The sequence below is a fragment of the Scomber scombrus genome, chromosome 16, assembly GCF_963691925.1.
Source record: "Scomber scombrus chromosome 16, fScoSco1.1, whole genome shotgun sequence".
Taxonomy (NCBI): Eukaryota; Metazoa; Chordata; class Actinopteri; order Scombriformes; family Scombridae; genus Scomber; species Scomber scombrus.
Genome location: NC_084985.1, coordinates 26,649,737 through 26,667,500, shown reverse-complemented (window position 1 = coordinate 26,667,500; position 17,764 = coordinate 26,649,737). Strand labels below are relative to the sequence as shown.

The following is a 17,764-nucleotide window of genomic DNA, read 5'->3' as shown; positions in this document are numbered from 1 at the left end:
TTTGTTACTCTGAAAAGTGAATAAGTGTAGATGAGTATGACCTGCTCAATGTATATCCTTTACCACTTTTGCGATGTTATTTATGCTAATCAATCATCCTAATAAAATAACAAAATGATCATAACTGATCATAAAACATCCCCATCAAATGCAAAGACAGTCACAAATTAATCAACACTCTTCAAATTTATTTGTATAGTTGTTGTCCACAACACTACCAAAACAGAACCCTCTACCAGCATTGTCAGACACTCACTCAGGGAATAGGACGGTTCAGGAAAAAGATTTTAGATGGACAAGTGTGTGTCCCTACCAATGAAAGGTATATTGACTGTACATTAAAGGCACAGCAGGTTAAGATGAGTCCAACTTTGATCATGTACAAACAAATACAGTACAAATAACGTATTTGGTAAGCTCCTGGGTAAGTTAATGACAAATTAATTTCCTCTTCTCAGCAAAATGTCTATGCTTATTAATAAAGAAACAAAGAAAGAAAGAAAACACCCTTGTTGAAGGGTAAAGACACAAATCCAGCAAACTGTTGAGAATATACCCATACAAACTACTTCAACTATACAAACCAGGATGTGCATGTCATTCTAAGAAAACCACTCAAAACAAGAGCTACAGATGAATGAATGGTGAAATCCCCTGTATATTTTACAGTATTTACCAGCGATAAAGTACAAGAGATTGTAACTTTGTTCATGTGAGTACTGTAAATTCTCATATAAAAGCCAGTATTCATCTTATTGCCATGTCTCATGTATTAGCCAGGCAAATGAACATTACAGAGGTGTACTTCTAGTACGATAGCAGTAAATTCGGCTTAATCAAGCCAACACATAAACATGGAGTTTGATAACCATGGAACAGGAGAAATCAGGAAAAGCCTGTTCCAAAAAAAGGCCTGGTTCAAAACCTAGTCAGTATCGTGCCTGGCTACTATTTGAGAATTTACTGCACATCAGCACCAAGGGTTCACCCTTTGCTGACTTAAAGCCTAAAACAGTTTGTGTAAGGTGAATCCCAAACACCTGGGAAGTCATTTCACATTATGTGGAATACTGCACAACTTTTCAATCAGTGAAAAAAAGATAGGACTCTTGTTTTATCTCTTTTACAATAAAAATAAAAAGTGGTCATACAGTTTAATCTCTAAGCCTCTATACACTCTGTACAATATCTGCTGTCATGCCTTCACATCGTTTCTATAGAGGTAAAAAGTGTACCAACCATTCTGAGCAAAGAAACTAGTTTGACAGAATTCTAATGAAACATGTATGACATTAACACAAAGACAGCAAAAAACAACTGAAAATTCAGAGAGAATAAATAATAAAAAATAAACCGAAGCTGGCAGTAAAATGTGCTGATGCTGGATCAAAAGGAAGGCTACATTCAGGAAGGAACATTTAAACATCATGATTGGTTTGTTATATAAACAAGAAGTGGTTTTGCGACACATAATGTGAAATATATAAATGGCATCGTATTAAATTCCTAAGAGTTGTAGCTGGTAAAAAATACTCCTACTGCACATTTGAACTTGATTATTTAAACAATCTGGGTGTGTTGCAGTTCATACTGGGCCAGACATGAATAAGTACTTTCCATTTAATGATTCTAGTAAATACTTGGGTTTAACTCAGTGGGAGGTAGGCATTTTATTGTCCAAGTGCTAAGCTTTGAATAAAGTTATTGCTTCATCATCTACGTGTCACATCCTCAAATGACCTTAAAAAAAGTATTTGGTACCATTTGAAATGACACCCTATTCTAAACAGTAGATGGTTCATACAGGGATAATCAATCTTAACTTGAAGGACGATTACAGTTTATTACAACCTGGGTCTCACTGTTGTAGTTTTGGCTATCATGTGTATCTGTACAGTTCTGCACAGACCCAAATCTGAGACCTGATCCCAGGTGGTACCCAACATGTCATAACCCGACCGCTGCTGCCATTTTGCAGCCTGGAGCCAACCTGAGACCTGAGGCTATATTTCCTTCTACGCTCTTCTGCATATCCTTAGGAAATCATGACATGTATGGACCCGGATCATTGGCACAGTCAGAAAGAGAAAGTTCATAGAAATTACACTGGAAAATAGCCAAAACCTAACCCGACCCCTGTTTGAGGCTTTATGCTACTAAATGGCTCAAATTTGAAACGTGATTCTTTGCGTTGCAGTCGGGTGGCAAAACCCTAGCAGTCACATGATCAGACAGGTTGTTAACAAAATACTCAAATTAGTCAAAGTTATTTGGAAGAGACAACAAATTATGGAGAATAAATAGTAGTAAACTTTTAACAGTTGACTGTTAGACACCATTACAACAGACTGCACTGTACTGTGTCTGTGTCTGTGTGTGCATAAGGACTTGACAGTGATGGGGCCAATTTTCTGGACAAGGATTAAGTCTAGTTCAAGGCTTGCATAATCTTGGTTTTAGTCTAGGACTAGTCTTAAGCTCTGTTTGAGAGGACCCATCATAGACAGGCTCTATAATGAAAGTGAACAGCAGGTGCCCTGACTGAGATGATTCAGTACCTATTAAACTATAAAATTAGAACTCGTGGTCATCTGTTATATATTCAGTGAGATTTTCATGCTATTCAATGGCTTTAATTTAAAAGTAGAAAATGAACAAGGAGTCATTTACAAAAATGTAATGCTTCTGTATTTTCTTAAAACGTATTTGAAGTTTTAGGTCATTTTAGTGAGCATTTCACTAGTGAGCAAATAACATTTGCCTGCTCAGTATGTTGTCAGTTGTTGGTTATGTCAGAGGTTGCAACCTCTGACATAACCATATGCTGCAATAGAGTGACCTATCAGCCAAGCTCCCCTCAGTGTGAAGTCATGATGACAGTCTTGATATTAGAATCTAAGATGATGTATTATGGAGAACAGAGTTCTCTAAAGTGAAGTCGTACTGAAAATTGGCGAGGTTGTAGTTTATGTCCCGGGACAGCAGCACATCGGGGATGAGGGAGAACCCTGCTTGCATTGCCTGGACATGAGGCGCCAAAGTGAAGGGGACATCCCCGAGGAGGTCTGGAAGAGTGGCAGCAGCCTCCACTGCTGGTGGTCCGGCTATCAGTGCTGTGGTAGGTAAAGCTGGAGGGAGACCTGTGTCCATGGGTTGAGCTGGAGTTGTATAGGAGGACTGTGGAAAAAGAAAAGACAAAATTGACATCAGTACAATCGTCCGGTTGGATTTTCCTTTCAGATACACATTTAGTTATAGCCTCTGTTCACTGTTAGTTTAGTATTTATACCCCACAAGCAGTGAGGGTGAGGGCTATAGTTGACTATCTTGCTGTCAAACTGTCCATTCATTCACACACATACTGAGATATCTCCCCATTAACTAAACCTTATTCCCCAATCATACACTATGAACTAGTAGTGCACAGTATGCACTATGTACTTATTTTCTATACTGTTTATCAATCAGTGTACCTTATCAGTTAATCAGCAAATTTGGAATGCAACAACAATTTTACTTGTCAAGCACAGAGAAAAATGTAATTACTGCAGCACAGAGTAGCATCTGCATTACATAGGTCTTTTTATCTTTTGGAACAATGGTGTGCATCAATAGTACATGCAAACACTGAGTAAATATAGTGTGCACGCTGACAGGGTTGTGGGTTAGTATACAAGATTCTCAGTTCTCAACTGTTGCAAAAGGGTTAGGCGTTAATGGTGGTTAGGGTGGATTGTGTCATTTCCCCATTGTGAACATACTTCACAGTCACAACCCAGTTAGAGTGAGTATGTAGTAAAGAATTTGTACACAGCCTCAGTTTTTAGTGATCCCCTGACCTTTCATCCAGATCATCCATCAGGCCAAAACTTCAGCTTGTACACAAAAATGATTAAAGTCTACTTGGCAGATTTTCTTGGTTACCAATAAAGTTGGCAAAGAAGACACAAGTGCAAATGGTTTTGTTGTTTTTCCATCAGCTTTGTTTTAGACTGCCGTGAAATTCGTGGTAGATATTTACAGTTCCCAGATGGTGAAACCTGGCCTTAGCAACACTCCTGCAACACAATTTCCATTTGGACAAAACATACTGCGTGGTGTAACAGCCTGAGAGCCGTGACATTTGCTGAATATACTCATGGTCACCAGAGAGAGGAACCACTTTAACCAGATGACTCCTTGACCTAATCTGTAGTGTTATCCTGAGGCTATTTTATTTGAACTCCACTGCAGATAAGCTTTTAAGAGTAGCAGAATCAGTATGTCTGGTCCTGATCTGTCAGATATTTCCATATTTGAGTCGACCAATGCCACCTAGACATTTCCATATTATGGATATTTAGCCTTGTTGACTCAGTTTTGACTCCATGAGAGTTCCTGGATAGTGATATTTGGTTAGTTTTGTCAAAGTCATGTTTTAGATTTACATGCTGTCTCTCATTAGTGTAGTTTTCCAAAAACAAAGTTTTAATGCTGTCAAGATCTGAAAGCATGTTGGTGAATTACAGTGACCATAATTTATTGTTGCTATAATGGTGCATATGGAAGTTGTTCCTCATGGTTACACACTGCATGTGAAGGTTTGTTGACTCCTCTACTGAATGTATAAAGTTACTGAGTGTTCTGCTGTATGTGGAGGAGTCAAATATGTTTTTAACTTAAGTATTTATAGTCTTTACAGAATGAGTAATGACCAGATCAGATTAGATATGATATACCAACTTTTCCCTCTCTGCAAGCATAAATATATTTTTGACATATTCCAACTTTTACAAAAATGCACATACAATGGGTGGATGGAAATGCACCCAATGATCTGTTACTATCAGTGGATTTGTTCTCAGAGATGACGTTTGTATTGGTCAACTTTGGTGAACCGACATGCAAACTTGCACTACCTGGAAACCAGTTTGACAGTGTTGAACTTTGAGGGTATAAAGGGAACTGTAGAGTTCAAAAAGGATGGGGTTATTATATAACTGTAGCACCAATGACAATACAGCATTCCTTTTTGTATGCAAGTAACTAGTTCACCCATCTACTTCTAATACTATAAGTTGGTGAATGGCTAAATAGTTTGGCAAAAAGTAGACTTAGCTGCAGGATGCCATTGTTCGCTTCCTGTTTCCAACTGCGAATCAGTTTTTTTAAAAACCATAACAACCATTGTCTTGGTGTTTATTGTTGCCACGTTGTATGATTTAAAGGAAGAAGAAACCACATTTCATAGGATTGTCTTAACCCAAACCATGATCTTTCCCTAATTCTAAACAAGTGGTTTTAGTGCCCAAACCTAACTAGACCTTAACTACAGTACTGTCACACCATAAACCTTCATTATTTTTTAACAGGGTATATAACATGTTACAGTAACATTTGTCAATGGAAAGCAGTTTATTACACTCCTATGGGTTGTTCTGGTGTGTAGATATAAACGACCTGTGTGGTTGTTTAATTATGAGGAAGTGTTGAATCATAACCACTGTGCAGCCCACATGGCCCTACATCACAGAGCTGATGCATTAATGAGTTTCACTGTGCCACTTCCTGATGTAACTGCATTCACACCAAGTATGATAAAAGATTCATACGAGTTCAAACAAACTAGGTCTTTAAACACAGCTGGCCACGTCTAAAGGCAAAACATTTTTGTACTTGGTATAAAGGTGCAGACTCCTCCTGACTGCATCCCACTGCCTCTTCGATCTTACATCTTTTTTGAGCGTCTTTGGAGTCTTTGGAATCTCAATGTGATAAGTTGTACCAATGGGGATAATAAAGCATACCCACAGACAGTCTCTCCACTAAGACAGTCATGGTGTTGTGTCCTGTTATACAAATAAAAAGTTATGGAAGAAGTTTTTAGAAAACAAAAAAAAGAAAAGCCTGAAGTTCCAATATCACTCTATAAAGAGGTCTTGAATATTGAATGTGTTTTGAAAAAGTGGTTGGTAGAAAAATGGTTGCTTGAGGCATCCCTGATATCACCATCTGAAAGGAGGTTTTGGACACTGATAGATAATCCAACAGGCACTTTGTGAGATGCATAACGCACAAACAACCACATACGGTACAATGAAAATGTTTTGTCTCAGTGTTTTCCTACAACTAGTGCTGTTACTGGGACACACTAGAGCCAAACAAAGAATATGGGTTCATTTTCAGAGTCAACAGAATCAGAATGATGCATATACATATGTAACTGTTACCAAACATAAAAAACACATTTATTTTGTTGTTCTCTCTAGGACACTGCTCAGTGTATCTTCTCATTTGCTGTAGCAATGTGCTTGAGTAGTATCCAAAGTTAAGCAACATATTTAAGTTAGTGCTGATATTAAAATCGAAGGCTTTGCACTTCTGTAACATCCTAAGGAAGGAAGTTGCGAAGGCATAGTACCCATCATTCTACCTGCCAACTGCGCTTCCACAACTGTTAACTGTGAGCTGAGCGTAGACACACAACAAACCTTGCAGCACATAGCAGCAGCAGCTTTAGGGTAATGCAATGTTTGAATGAGAGGTGTTTTTGGTAGAAAACCTCAAAAAGTAGAGCTCAATCTAACTTAAATGGAAAGTGTCTATGTCTCTCTGTCTGTCTGTATATCTTGCCTGTATGCATGTATGTGTGTATATATGTATGCCTGTATGTATGTAAGTGTGTATGTATGTATGTATGTATGTATATCTGTATGCCTATATGTATGTAAGTGTGTATGTATATATGCCTGTATGTATGTATGTATGTATGTATGTATGTATGTATGTATGTATGTATGTATGTAAGTGTGTATGTATGTAAGTGTGTATGTATGTAAGTGTGTATGTAAGTGTGTGTGTGTGTGTGTGTGTGTGTGTGTGTGTGTGTGTGTGTGTGTGTGTGTGTGTATATGTATGTATGTATGTATGTATGTATGTGTATGTATGTATGTATGTAAGTATATATGTAAGTATGTGTGTATGTGTGTGTATGTATGTATGTATGTATGTATGTATGTATGTATGTATGTATGTATGTATGTATGTATGTATGTATGTATGTATGTAAGTGTGTATGTATGTAAGTGTGTATGTAAGTGTGTGTGTGTGTGTGTGTGTGTGTGTGTGTGTGTGTGTGTGTGTGTGTGTGTATATGTATGTATGTATGTATGTATGTATGTGTATGTATGTATGTATGTAAGTATATATGTAAGTATGTGTGTATGTGTGTGTATGTATGTATGTATGTATGTATGTAAGTATATATGTAAGTATGTGTGTGTATGTATGTATGTATGTATGTGTGTATGTAAGTGTGTATGTGTGTGTGTGTGTGTATGTATGTATGTATGTATGTATGTATGTATGTATGTATGTATGTGTGTATGTAAGTGTGTATGTGTGTGTATGTATGTATGTATGTATGTATGTATGTAAGTATATATGTAAGTATGTGTGTGTATGTGTGTATGTATGTATGTGTGTATGTTTGTGTGTGTGTATGTTTGTATGTATGTATGTAAGTGTGTGTGTGTATGTATGTATGTATGTATGTAAGTATGTGTGTATGTATGTATGTATGTATGTGTGTATATGTATGTATGTGTGTATGTATGTATGTACAGTATGTATGTATGTATGTATGTATGTATGTATGTATGTATGTATGTGTGTATGTATGTGTGTGTGTGTGTGTGTGTGTGTGTGTGTGTGTGTGTGTGTGTGTGTGTGTGTGTGTGTGTGTGTGTGTGTGTGTGTGTATGTATGTATCTCTATCTGTCTGTACATCTACATAAATGTATATATGTTTATATGCATGTATGTCCTTTTCTTAACAACTGTTCACCTGTATGTGCATTCACACCACACATTAACTGTACTCATTTTTCTATGCGTCCCAGTCTGAACAGGCACTGCACTAGTTTGAACAACAGATTTTTGTGTGGTGGGAAAATAATTTTTGTCCTACGTGACGCTTTTTATTGAGACTGAGGTTGCTTTGATAAGCTGTGGTGGAGGTTTACAAAATGCAGCCTAACATTTCATGTGTTGCTTGACTTGTGCAGGTCTGGATATGGAATTCATACAGAGTTGCAGATTACAGACTTTGTTTTGTGCTTTATCATATAATTAAAGGAAAATGTGAGAGTAAATCCAGAAAAGATGTTGTACAGGAAATGGTTATTCCTCTGCAATTAAGAGGCAGAGTTCCTTTGGGACTTTGGGACAGGGAGGGTAGACCAACCAGGTCCCAGGTCTGATCTTCTTTTATGCTCTGTAACACAGTTTCTATGAGGCAAAGCATAAAACAAAGATCCTACACCTGGGTAAGACTGCTGTGGTGGTAGTAAGGACACAGTGAAGACGATAACACACTTTACTGGATCATGACTTGAGTTAAAGTCATGTTGTGACCCTTAGTTTGTAGTACAAGTCAAGTTTGTGACCACTAGTGGTGCTTTAGAGTGACATTTTGGTTCCAAAATGATTTGTGTTAAGTACGGTGCTAGAATGTGCATGCAACAGCACACCACATTTCTGCTGACTGCACAGGGTGGCTGTAATAATCTCCCAGAAACAAACTGAAGAGAACAGGCAGAATAAAAACAGGTCTCAATCATATTAGAGCAAATTTAAAGGGTTAAGGTCAGAAACACATGTAGAGGCAGGCAGAACAGAAGTGTCAGTATTCTTCAAAATTCTTGTTGCATCATTAAACAGTGTCTGTAACCCTCCATGAATCCTCTTTGAATAGATTGCTGACTCAGAGCAGCTGGGTGCTACCTGCTACCTAGTTCCAGCTTCTCAAAGGTTGAGGATTTGCCCCTTTTTTGTCCTAAACTGACATTAAGCCAATAAACACACCTCCCAAATCTAAAGAACACAATGTGCAGACCTGGAGCCTGTTTCACCAAAGTTGCAACATGCAAGCTGCAACTTGCAACATGAGATTATTTCTACTGGAGTTGATTTTGACACGTTGAACTAATCAAAACAAACACAGTACCTGCGACCTGTGCTGAGTTTACTGCCATTTTATAAAATAAAGTTTATTATTAAACTGTAATATATCAATATCCATTACATATCGTTATTACGTATTGTCAAAAGTGCTTGATAACCACATTTGAGGGATCATTGCAAAAAAATGTGTATATATGAATGTATACATATGTATCTATACATTCTGTATATAAACATTATCGGCCCATATATTAATATTGGAATTTTTTGCTCCCTAGTGTTGGTATCGGCATCGGCCCCTAAAATCCGGTATCGGTCGGGCCCTAATGTGTTATTTATTTATAGTTGTTCATAATAATTAAATTCCCAGTGAAGTTTACGGTTTCAGTGCTCTGATGTCATTTTATACAATAAAGTTGATTGTTGAACCTCTATTACATAGCTTTGTCACAAATGTTTGATGACAACGTTTCATGGATAATTGCAAAAAAATGTTTGTGTATGTATTCTGCGTATAAACAATATATTGGCCAATATATTGATATTGGAAATTTTTCATTCTCTGATATATAAAAAAAAAAAAGGTATCAGCCAGGACTAGTCCACATATTCATTCATAATAAAATAATGATTCATTGCTATGCAACTGAGATATTTTGACTAAAATAAACAGGGTGGGTGAGAGTGGAGTTTGTGAGCCATAAATCAAAACAATTAACTTAAACATGCTAAAAAATGTAATTCCCTGTGGGTTCATCACTACAAGAGGCAGCTTTCACATCACACACACATACACACACACACACATCGGATCCATTATTAATATAAAAATATTGATGAATGGAGTAAAAGTAAAAAATAGTGAGAAATATAAATGCTTAAGCTGGTAGGTTTTAGAAGTGGGTTTCAATCTACATCTGGACATATTTTCCAGCTGTTTTGTTGACAGCAGGAATAACTACTTTAAGTGTGTGTGGTCCACATGTAGGCTCTGAGTGGAGTGAGGTTTTCATCCTGCACCGTGTGATCTGAAGCAAACTGTGTGACATGTGGTAGCTCCAGGATGACATATGGACCAAACACACACACACACACACACACACACACACACACACACAAAAACACACACACACACACACACACACACACACACACACACACAAATGACCCTATTTAGAAATCAAGCAATAATCACTGAAGTATCAATGCTCATTAATGCAAATAATACTAATCAGAAGGCTCCACACAGTAGTAAAGGCAGTGGCAAATTTTGGCACGCTGGCTCAGCTCGGTGGCCTCCAGCACCTGTCATCATCACAGCAGTGTGTATCGTTGAGTATGAACCATGTGGGACGAGTCCAGCTGAGATGCTCACAGCTTCTCCTCCCTGAGCTGGAACACTCAGAATATGAAGGAAAACATGCTCTCTCTCTCTCCCTGTCCATGCTTTGATCATCCACTTCCACGCCACTCGTTATGATTCCAAAGGATAAGCTTCACATTATGAACTGAAAATCCATGTACAGTGCGACAGGCTCACCTTTGATGGCTGCACAATGACGTTTGTTGAACGCTGTGCGATGTTCATGGACTGCATCTTCCTCCTCTGCTCTTCAACTGTCTCTCCTGCAAAGACAATGACACAGATGGCAGTTTAAGATTAGTGGCTTATTAGTAAAAAATATTAAAGGAGCAAGACACTCTCTTTTGAAGTACTTATTACAACTTCTTCATCCATGTTAAATTGAACTGGAAACAATGACAATGTGTCTGCATGCTTTTCACACTGGGCCGAAATACATGAAGACCAGCTGCTGCCTGCGAGGTGCCAGAAATCAATAACATTCTAGTAAGCTTGGGAAACATGTAACGTGCTACAACATGCAGAAACAATAGTGTGATCTGGACGTATTTGTCAATCGATAAGTCGATCCAGCTTCAAATGAATGAGGATTTGCTGCCTTGAAAAGGTCAGCTTGGGCTCTGGGAAATTGCGAGGTGCATTTTTTAAACTATTTTTCAGAGCTTTTATTGAACAAACAGTTTATTAGTTCATGAGAAAATAATCAACAGATGCTAGAAGATTCAAATATCATACATGGAGTTATACTTGACAACTATGTGTGTTTTCAGAGGTCAGGTTTATCAGCCTAGCCAGTGTATACCAAAGGAATGAAAGAAGCAGCAGATCTAATGTCTTGACTTGACTTTTAAGGTCTCAGTATGCTTCAAACTTACTGCTTGCTTGATCACCTTTCCAACAACAAATTGAATAAGTTTCCAGAGCAGATTTTCCATTCTTCACACAACTTTCCATACGCACAGCCGACAACTACAGCATGAACATAAGTAGAGAGAGTGTGAAAGTGTCTCTTTATATTATTTAAATATATTTTCAAGGCTTTCATAGTGTTGCGCTCGCTTGTTCACATCACAACAATTAGTCAATGAATTCATTCCTTATCAGCTATTAAATTAACCACCGACTATTTTTATAATCCATTAATCGTTTGAAGTCATTTTTTAAGAATAAAAATTCCAAATTCTCTGATACCAGTTTCTTAAATATGAATATTTTCTGGTTTCTTTAGTCCTCTGTGACAGTAAACTGAACATCTTTGGGTTGTGGACTGTTAGTCAGGATAAAACAATACATCGGAGGATGTCATCTTGAGCTCTGGGAAACAGTGATAGACATTTCTTACCATTTTACAGACCAAACAGCTGATCAGTTAATGGATAATGAAAGTAATTGTTAGTTGCAGCCCTGGAAAGATTCAGAAATGGCCATACACTGATGTGAGATAGATTAAGGGGGCTTCTGAAGATATTTGACCAACTGATAAGCAGTTCTGAAGAAGCATACTGGCAGCTTATCACCCTGCTTAGGAATGTGAACATTCAAGAATAAGTAGAAACACTTCTGCCTCAATATAACCATGTATCTTCTACAACTAATTCAAATGTTGTGCTGTAAGTCGCTGCCTTTTATTAAACCAAATTTGAGTCTTTTGACTCATATCTTGCATTGCAACGTTTATTCTCCTGTTTCATGTCTTCTTTTAGCTTATTTTTTATTTTCTAACTCTTTTTAACTGTACGTAAATGCGTCTTTTCATAATGTCTTTTTTGGGTTTTTTTCCATTCTGTCTTGAATCTGTTTATGTTTGATGTTAAACACTATGAATTGTTTTATGCTTTGTATAAACTTGCCTTGCTTTGCTTTGCCTAAAGACTGATCTACTTTCATTTTACTCCCACAGCATAAACCATGTCAGGCAGGTGAGATCATCTGTGCTCAACAAGTGGTTTTGTGGTCACATTTATAGATTAGAAAGCATTAGAGCTGCTGCCGGGAATGAGCAAACACAGAGATACGAGAGATATTGTCGCATTGAAGCTATCGATACCAATATAATGAATATGCAACAGATGTGTCAGAGCGTAGAAATGAACTCACTTATCCTTTGTCCGCATCTCTACCTATTTTAAGGTTATGCTCGAGGCTTGGCAGCTGTCACCGAGCCAATTAATTAGATCTACCTTGTCAACTGGATGAAACACTGAGTAGGTGGCCAGACCGGCTTTGTCCACAGAGTGAAATCATGCGCTGATGTCATCGTCTCTGATCTCAGCTTTCCGTGTGTCTCTACAGCAGCTTGTGTAGATCATCATCTACAATCATCACTTCTTATCATTTGTCTGCCGTGTTTACTACATGAAACGATGACTGTGGGGTTAAAGTGAGGGCTTCAAGCTGTAAGTTGAATTGGGAATGTTCATATCTACATTCAGTTAACAGTGAGGGACTCGTAGCTTTTTTTTAACTTTAGGTTTATGAATAAAAAAATACTCATGTTCATGTAAAAGAAAAAAAAAACTTGCATTTCAAATTGAATGTGCTGGAGTAGAAAACCAACACAATACTTCCCTCATTCAACTGCATTTTAAAGGACATATGAGACTACTACAGCGCCCCCGTCTGGACAATTGTGGTATTTTTCATGTATATTTGACTCCATTAACGCTGCTGTTGGTTTAGTTCTACAATGGAGGCCTACATAACAAGTCTCAACAACCACCAAACACAAAACAAACAATTAAAAGATCAAACAGCATTACTGTAATTATGATGTTGCTAACCAGGAAACTCATTTGATGTGTTCTTTCCTCTAGGAAAACAAAAAGGGGTTTCTGTCGTCATGGCAATTTGGCAACACATAGTCCAAATGTTTGCATGTAAGCCTAACCAGCTGGTACAGCGGTGAATAAATAGCTGAGATTATGTTCTTTATGTAAGCAATAAATCATAACCTTGCATTGAGTTTTATATATTTTAGCTTTAACTACTGTTCACACCCAGAAACAGCCAAACTGAAGACAGGAGCATCATTTTAACAAATATTAGAAAAGACCAGAATGATTGTATTACCTTGAATAAGTGGAGCATGAATACCATAAACTAAATATTCATTTGACCTAAATTTAAACACCTGTATTGGCAACTGGGTTTCCCCCACGGTTTGGTAACTTCCAGGTTAGACTATGGTATTAATTGATAAGTCGGTCGACAAAAATATAATAGTTAATTGTCATTTTTCAGCAAAAATACCTCAAATGTGTTGTTTTCTACTTCTTAGATGTGATCATTTAATACTTTTCTTTGTCATACAAATATTAAATTGAAAATCTAGGGCTTTTGGACTGTTGGTTTTGACAAAAGAAGACCTCTAAAGACGTATGAAACACTAACAGTCATTTTTTTCACTATTTTCTGTCTTTTTATAGACCAAGCTATTAATCAATTACTGCAGTAAGTCAGTGGCAGATTCATTGATAAGGAAAATAATAATTAGTTGCAGTCCTAACTTAATTGACTCCAGCTCTTTACTTCTAAGAAACAAACTGCTCAATCACATTATTATTATTGTTATTTTAGCTTCTTTAAATCGGCTCCCAGCTTGTCTTACATTTAATTTTAAACCCTTAAAGTAAATTGTAGAACTTTTAGAACTACATCATTCATGACTGTGGAGTTATTGGTAGCTTCTTTTATCTTTCAAACTATAATCCAAGTTAAAAATCCAAAGGTGACAGAGCTTTTGTGTGAGTGTGACCTTTAACCTTAAGTTAGAACGGCTGGTTTTCATCATATTTTAATAATCTCATTTGAGGAGTCATTTGTACAGTATATTCACTTATGATGACTTTACTGTGTGTCTTCCGATCTGCATTCCTTTTACTGGGTTTGAAACAGAGGTGCTGTAAAACCTTCACGCTCCATAACTACTTTTATCTCCACATAGTGACGAGGGTCAGAACAACAGACTGCTTTTATCCTTCTGCCTGGACGAGCACATTGAGAAAGAAGTGTGGACATTGCCATGGCGGAGCTGACCAGCAGCCTCCCTGCTCAGCCTCAGCCTGGTCTGGCCTGTCTGACACTGTGAAGAGCCATGCACCTGTTTATTTACTCCTGCATGTGACCCTCAGCTCAGCCGTGGACATCTGTTCTGTTAGGAGGAAAATCTACCAGTGAGTGGCTACATGAGGGAAAAGGACACTTTACATTTAAAGAAAAATAAAACCTCATCATTTTGTTGTCTATCTTTACTAGTTTACTTAACCTTTACCAGTTTACTTTAGCGACCGTTGCTATGGGGACAGACAGTACACTTTGCGTTACACTACAAAACTTTTATTTAGTATTATATTTGTTAATACCTTTTAATTACTACATTTATTCTAAACTCTGTACAGTTGGTTCATTGAATCACCAGCCACCCACCCCTCTCATTCTCACACACACACACACTGGATGACGTGGCTCATGGAAGGGCATGGGCTGACTCACCACGTGTGACTAAAATATCTTAAATAAACTTACAGCTTTACTTTTCATTAACAATGGATCATCTAAAAAACTTAAAAAACATAATAGTAAATGGGATATAAAACATGAAATGAAACAGTGACTCTACAAAGGAAATATGATCTGTGCTATGGACCAATAAATGAAGTGTCTGAAATATATAAAGGTGACAAAATCAACGATTAAATATGACAAAAATAATTTAATTCTGTAACAGTGGAGGCTGAATGAAATGCTCAATGTAAAGTCCAGTTTGATGAGGTGTATGAAAGTGACAGTGCAGGGATTCAATGAGCAACTTCACATTTTACAATTACAGACTATAAAGTGCCTTTTCTTTACAGAGAAATAGAATGAAGCTCACTGACGGCAGACAACCCAAAACAGTAGTCAAACGTGACGCATCCACCCACAACACAAGACTCTCATTTTGTCTGCTGTTATCAAAAACTGTGGAAAAAAAAATCTATCTCCCAGAATGGAAATAATTCAAACTGAGAGCCTCCACATGCAAATTAAAAAACTTCAAATGGACAGTGAAGAAAAGACTTCCAGCAGACTGATAACATTAAAATAAAGTAATAAAAACAATTCTAAAATCTTGTGATTAAAGCTTGAATAATTTTTTAAAACATTACAGCTTCTGTGGTCCAGTATCGACTGACAAAAAACAAACAAAAAAACAATATATTACAATTGAAATACATTAGTTTAATGTTGTCCTGAGTAAGATGATGATGAAAATGGGAAATTCGTGTCCACGTTTGAATCTAGAGATTACATTTCGTGACTATTTAACAATCTGCCATGAGACTGGGTTGGGCGATCGTGTTTGTCATCACTGACACTTTTGGGTTTATATTAATCACTCACCGAGCACATTGCTTATTATACGGCCATCTTTAATGAGAGGACGTGACTAAATGGTAAGCAGGGAGTCTACAGTGAACGTCTGGGAGCTCAGTTGGTTGCCTCAGTCTGAAAGAGAAAGTCTGGCTCTGACACTTGCTCTCCTCTGCCAAAAATAACACGCGGCTCCTGACCATCTGTGTCTGCTCCACCAGCTCTTCACATTAAAGAGGGGAAATAATATCGAACCTTGCTGAAAGATGAGATCTGAAGTCATGTCAGGTGGTAGGAACTAACAGGCAAACGTGAAGTAAAACTATTTGCATTCCTGTTTGGTGTTCCACAGAATATAACATATCTGTTGTTATAATGTATTTCAGGGGTATTTATGTTAAATGTTTGCTGCCTCTACTCTTGTTTTAAGAGGCGGCATCAATTAGTTGATCTAGACATGAACATGTGGATACACTGTATTACAAAACAAAGTCACTCACTCAGAAAATTGTGAGATCAATTTCAAATTCTGTCAACTCATGATGGACAAGCAGAAGTGAATCCAACCTCAACCGGCTGTTTTTTATTCAGTGGACATTCTTATTAAATATTCCATTATCCTAATCACCACTCATCTTTCCTCAGTGAAAAGATTCATAATAATGAAACAAATCTTTAAAAAGCTTTGTAAATCATCATTGGAGTTACTTTGCAATGTATGCGACCTGTTCCTCAAACAGGATATATGAGCAAGTATGAAGGGAACTTCACACCAAACTCCATTCAAAATTCTGTCAATTTAAGAAAAGCCCTGTTAATAGATGATGGTAAATACAAAATCTGACATCTATAGACCTTTTCTGATCTTTTAATCAAAAGAAACACAAAAGAAATGGTTCACATCACTTTCCACCACCAATGTTGTGCAAACTTTTTTATTGACTACTGGTGTATAGCCCATGAAATATGACTTGTCTTTACTGTGAAAAGGGTCATAACAACTTCTTGGATTTTTGAATGGAATTTTGCCTGACATTTCATTTGTAAGCAGAAACAGGGCTCTACCAGCTAACAGGGTGTTCCAAGAATTAACTAATGTTCTACAACAAATGCCAACATGTCACTTTCATTTGAATATGAGGTTAATATGTTTCTCACCGACGATAACAAAGCCTCCATCTGCCTCCTTCTCGGATGTTGACTTCTTAGAGTCTTTCCGGAGTCCAAGGAAACTGAGCATGGTTATCCTGCGTTAACAAAATAAGAAAAGGTTACACTGACAGTTATTACAGTGTGTAAGCTAGCAAAGTTCATGTCACTATTCAAGTTAAAGTGACGGTAGAAAAGCTTTACTTGAAGAGTGAAATAGCTTAAATGTGACTTTATTGCTGCATGTCTGACAGGAAACACCTTTAGCTCACACACAGCTACTTGGAAACTCACCATAAGTAAATATGACATGATAAAATGTAATGCCAGATATTAAAGTATAAAAGCTAAAGAGCTAGCTCGTAAGGAACAACCACGTTTTAAAGGAAATTCGACTCAAAGTCAGAAGCTTTTTTCTCTGTAAAGTAAAAATGAGTCTTACTGTCGTTGTGTCTTCTCATGAAGTTCAGAATATGGCAATAAAGTCACTTTATGGCTCCAAAAGCTTTTAGTTTGGGTTACTATTGCTTCATGACGTTAGTTTCTGATAAGTATGACTCCGTTAATGTGTTTCTTTGTAGTTAATGTTACGTTAAGCAATGCTGCGACACAGTATAACCTCATTAAGCTTCCGTCATTATTGTCTCCGTGTAATATCATCCGTGTTATTATGTTATGATCAGATGTTGACGTCATTGACCTGAATGTTGTCCTTGTCCGTGTCCGTGTAGAAACTTTAACTGAACCCAAACAGTTCTGCTACACGTGACGCTTTGTGCAACATGTATCGGAACTGTTCGCTGTTGTCTACGGGGAGGAAAATGCTGGAGCACAGCGGATATGTCGTTAAAAAGGTTGGGGATGTTCGATTTTAATTACGGGGTTAACCGTTATTGAAAAGCAGGCGGGTTTCTACGTGAATTTAGATACTCCGCCCGGGCGGGCTACCATGTAAAA

At 37.3% G+C, this 17,764-nt stretch overlaps 1 protein-coding gene across 1 annotated transcript; it reads right to left on the bottom strand.

The window, feature by feature from the left end:
* Window positions 1-180: 180 nt before the first annotated feature.
* umad1 (UBAP1-MVB12-associated (UMA) domain containing 1) lies at window positions 181-17,493 on the bottom strand. The gene is made up of 4 exons (XM_062435889.1): window positions 17,250-17,493; window positions 16,817-16,905; window positions 10,484-10,569; window positions 181-3,177 (listed from the first exon to the last, which is right to left on the bottom strand). Exons 2-4 carry the CDS (start codon window positions 16,896-16,898, stop codon window positions 2,896-2,898), a joined length of 450 nt encoding a protein of 149 aa, XP_062291873.1. The 5' UTR covers window positions 16,899-16,905; window positions 17,250-17,493; the 3' UTR covers window positions 181-2,895.
* Window positions 17,494-17,764: the final 271 nt, after the last annotated feature.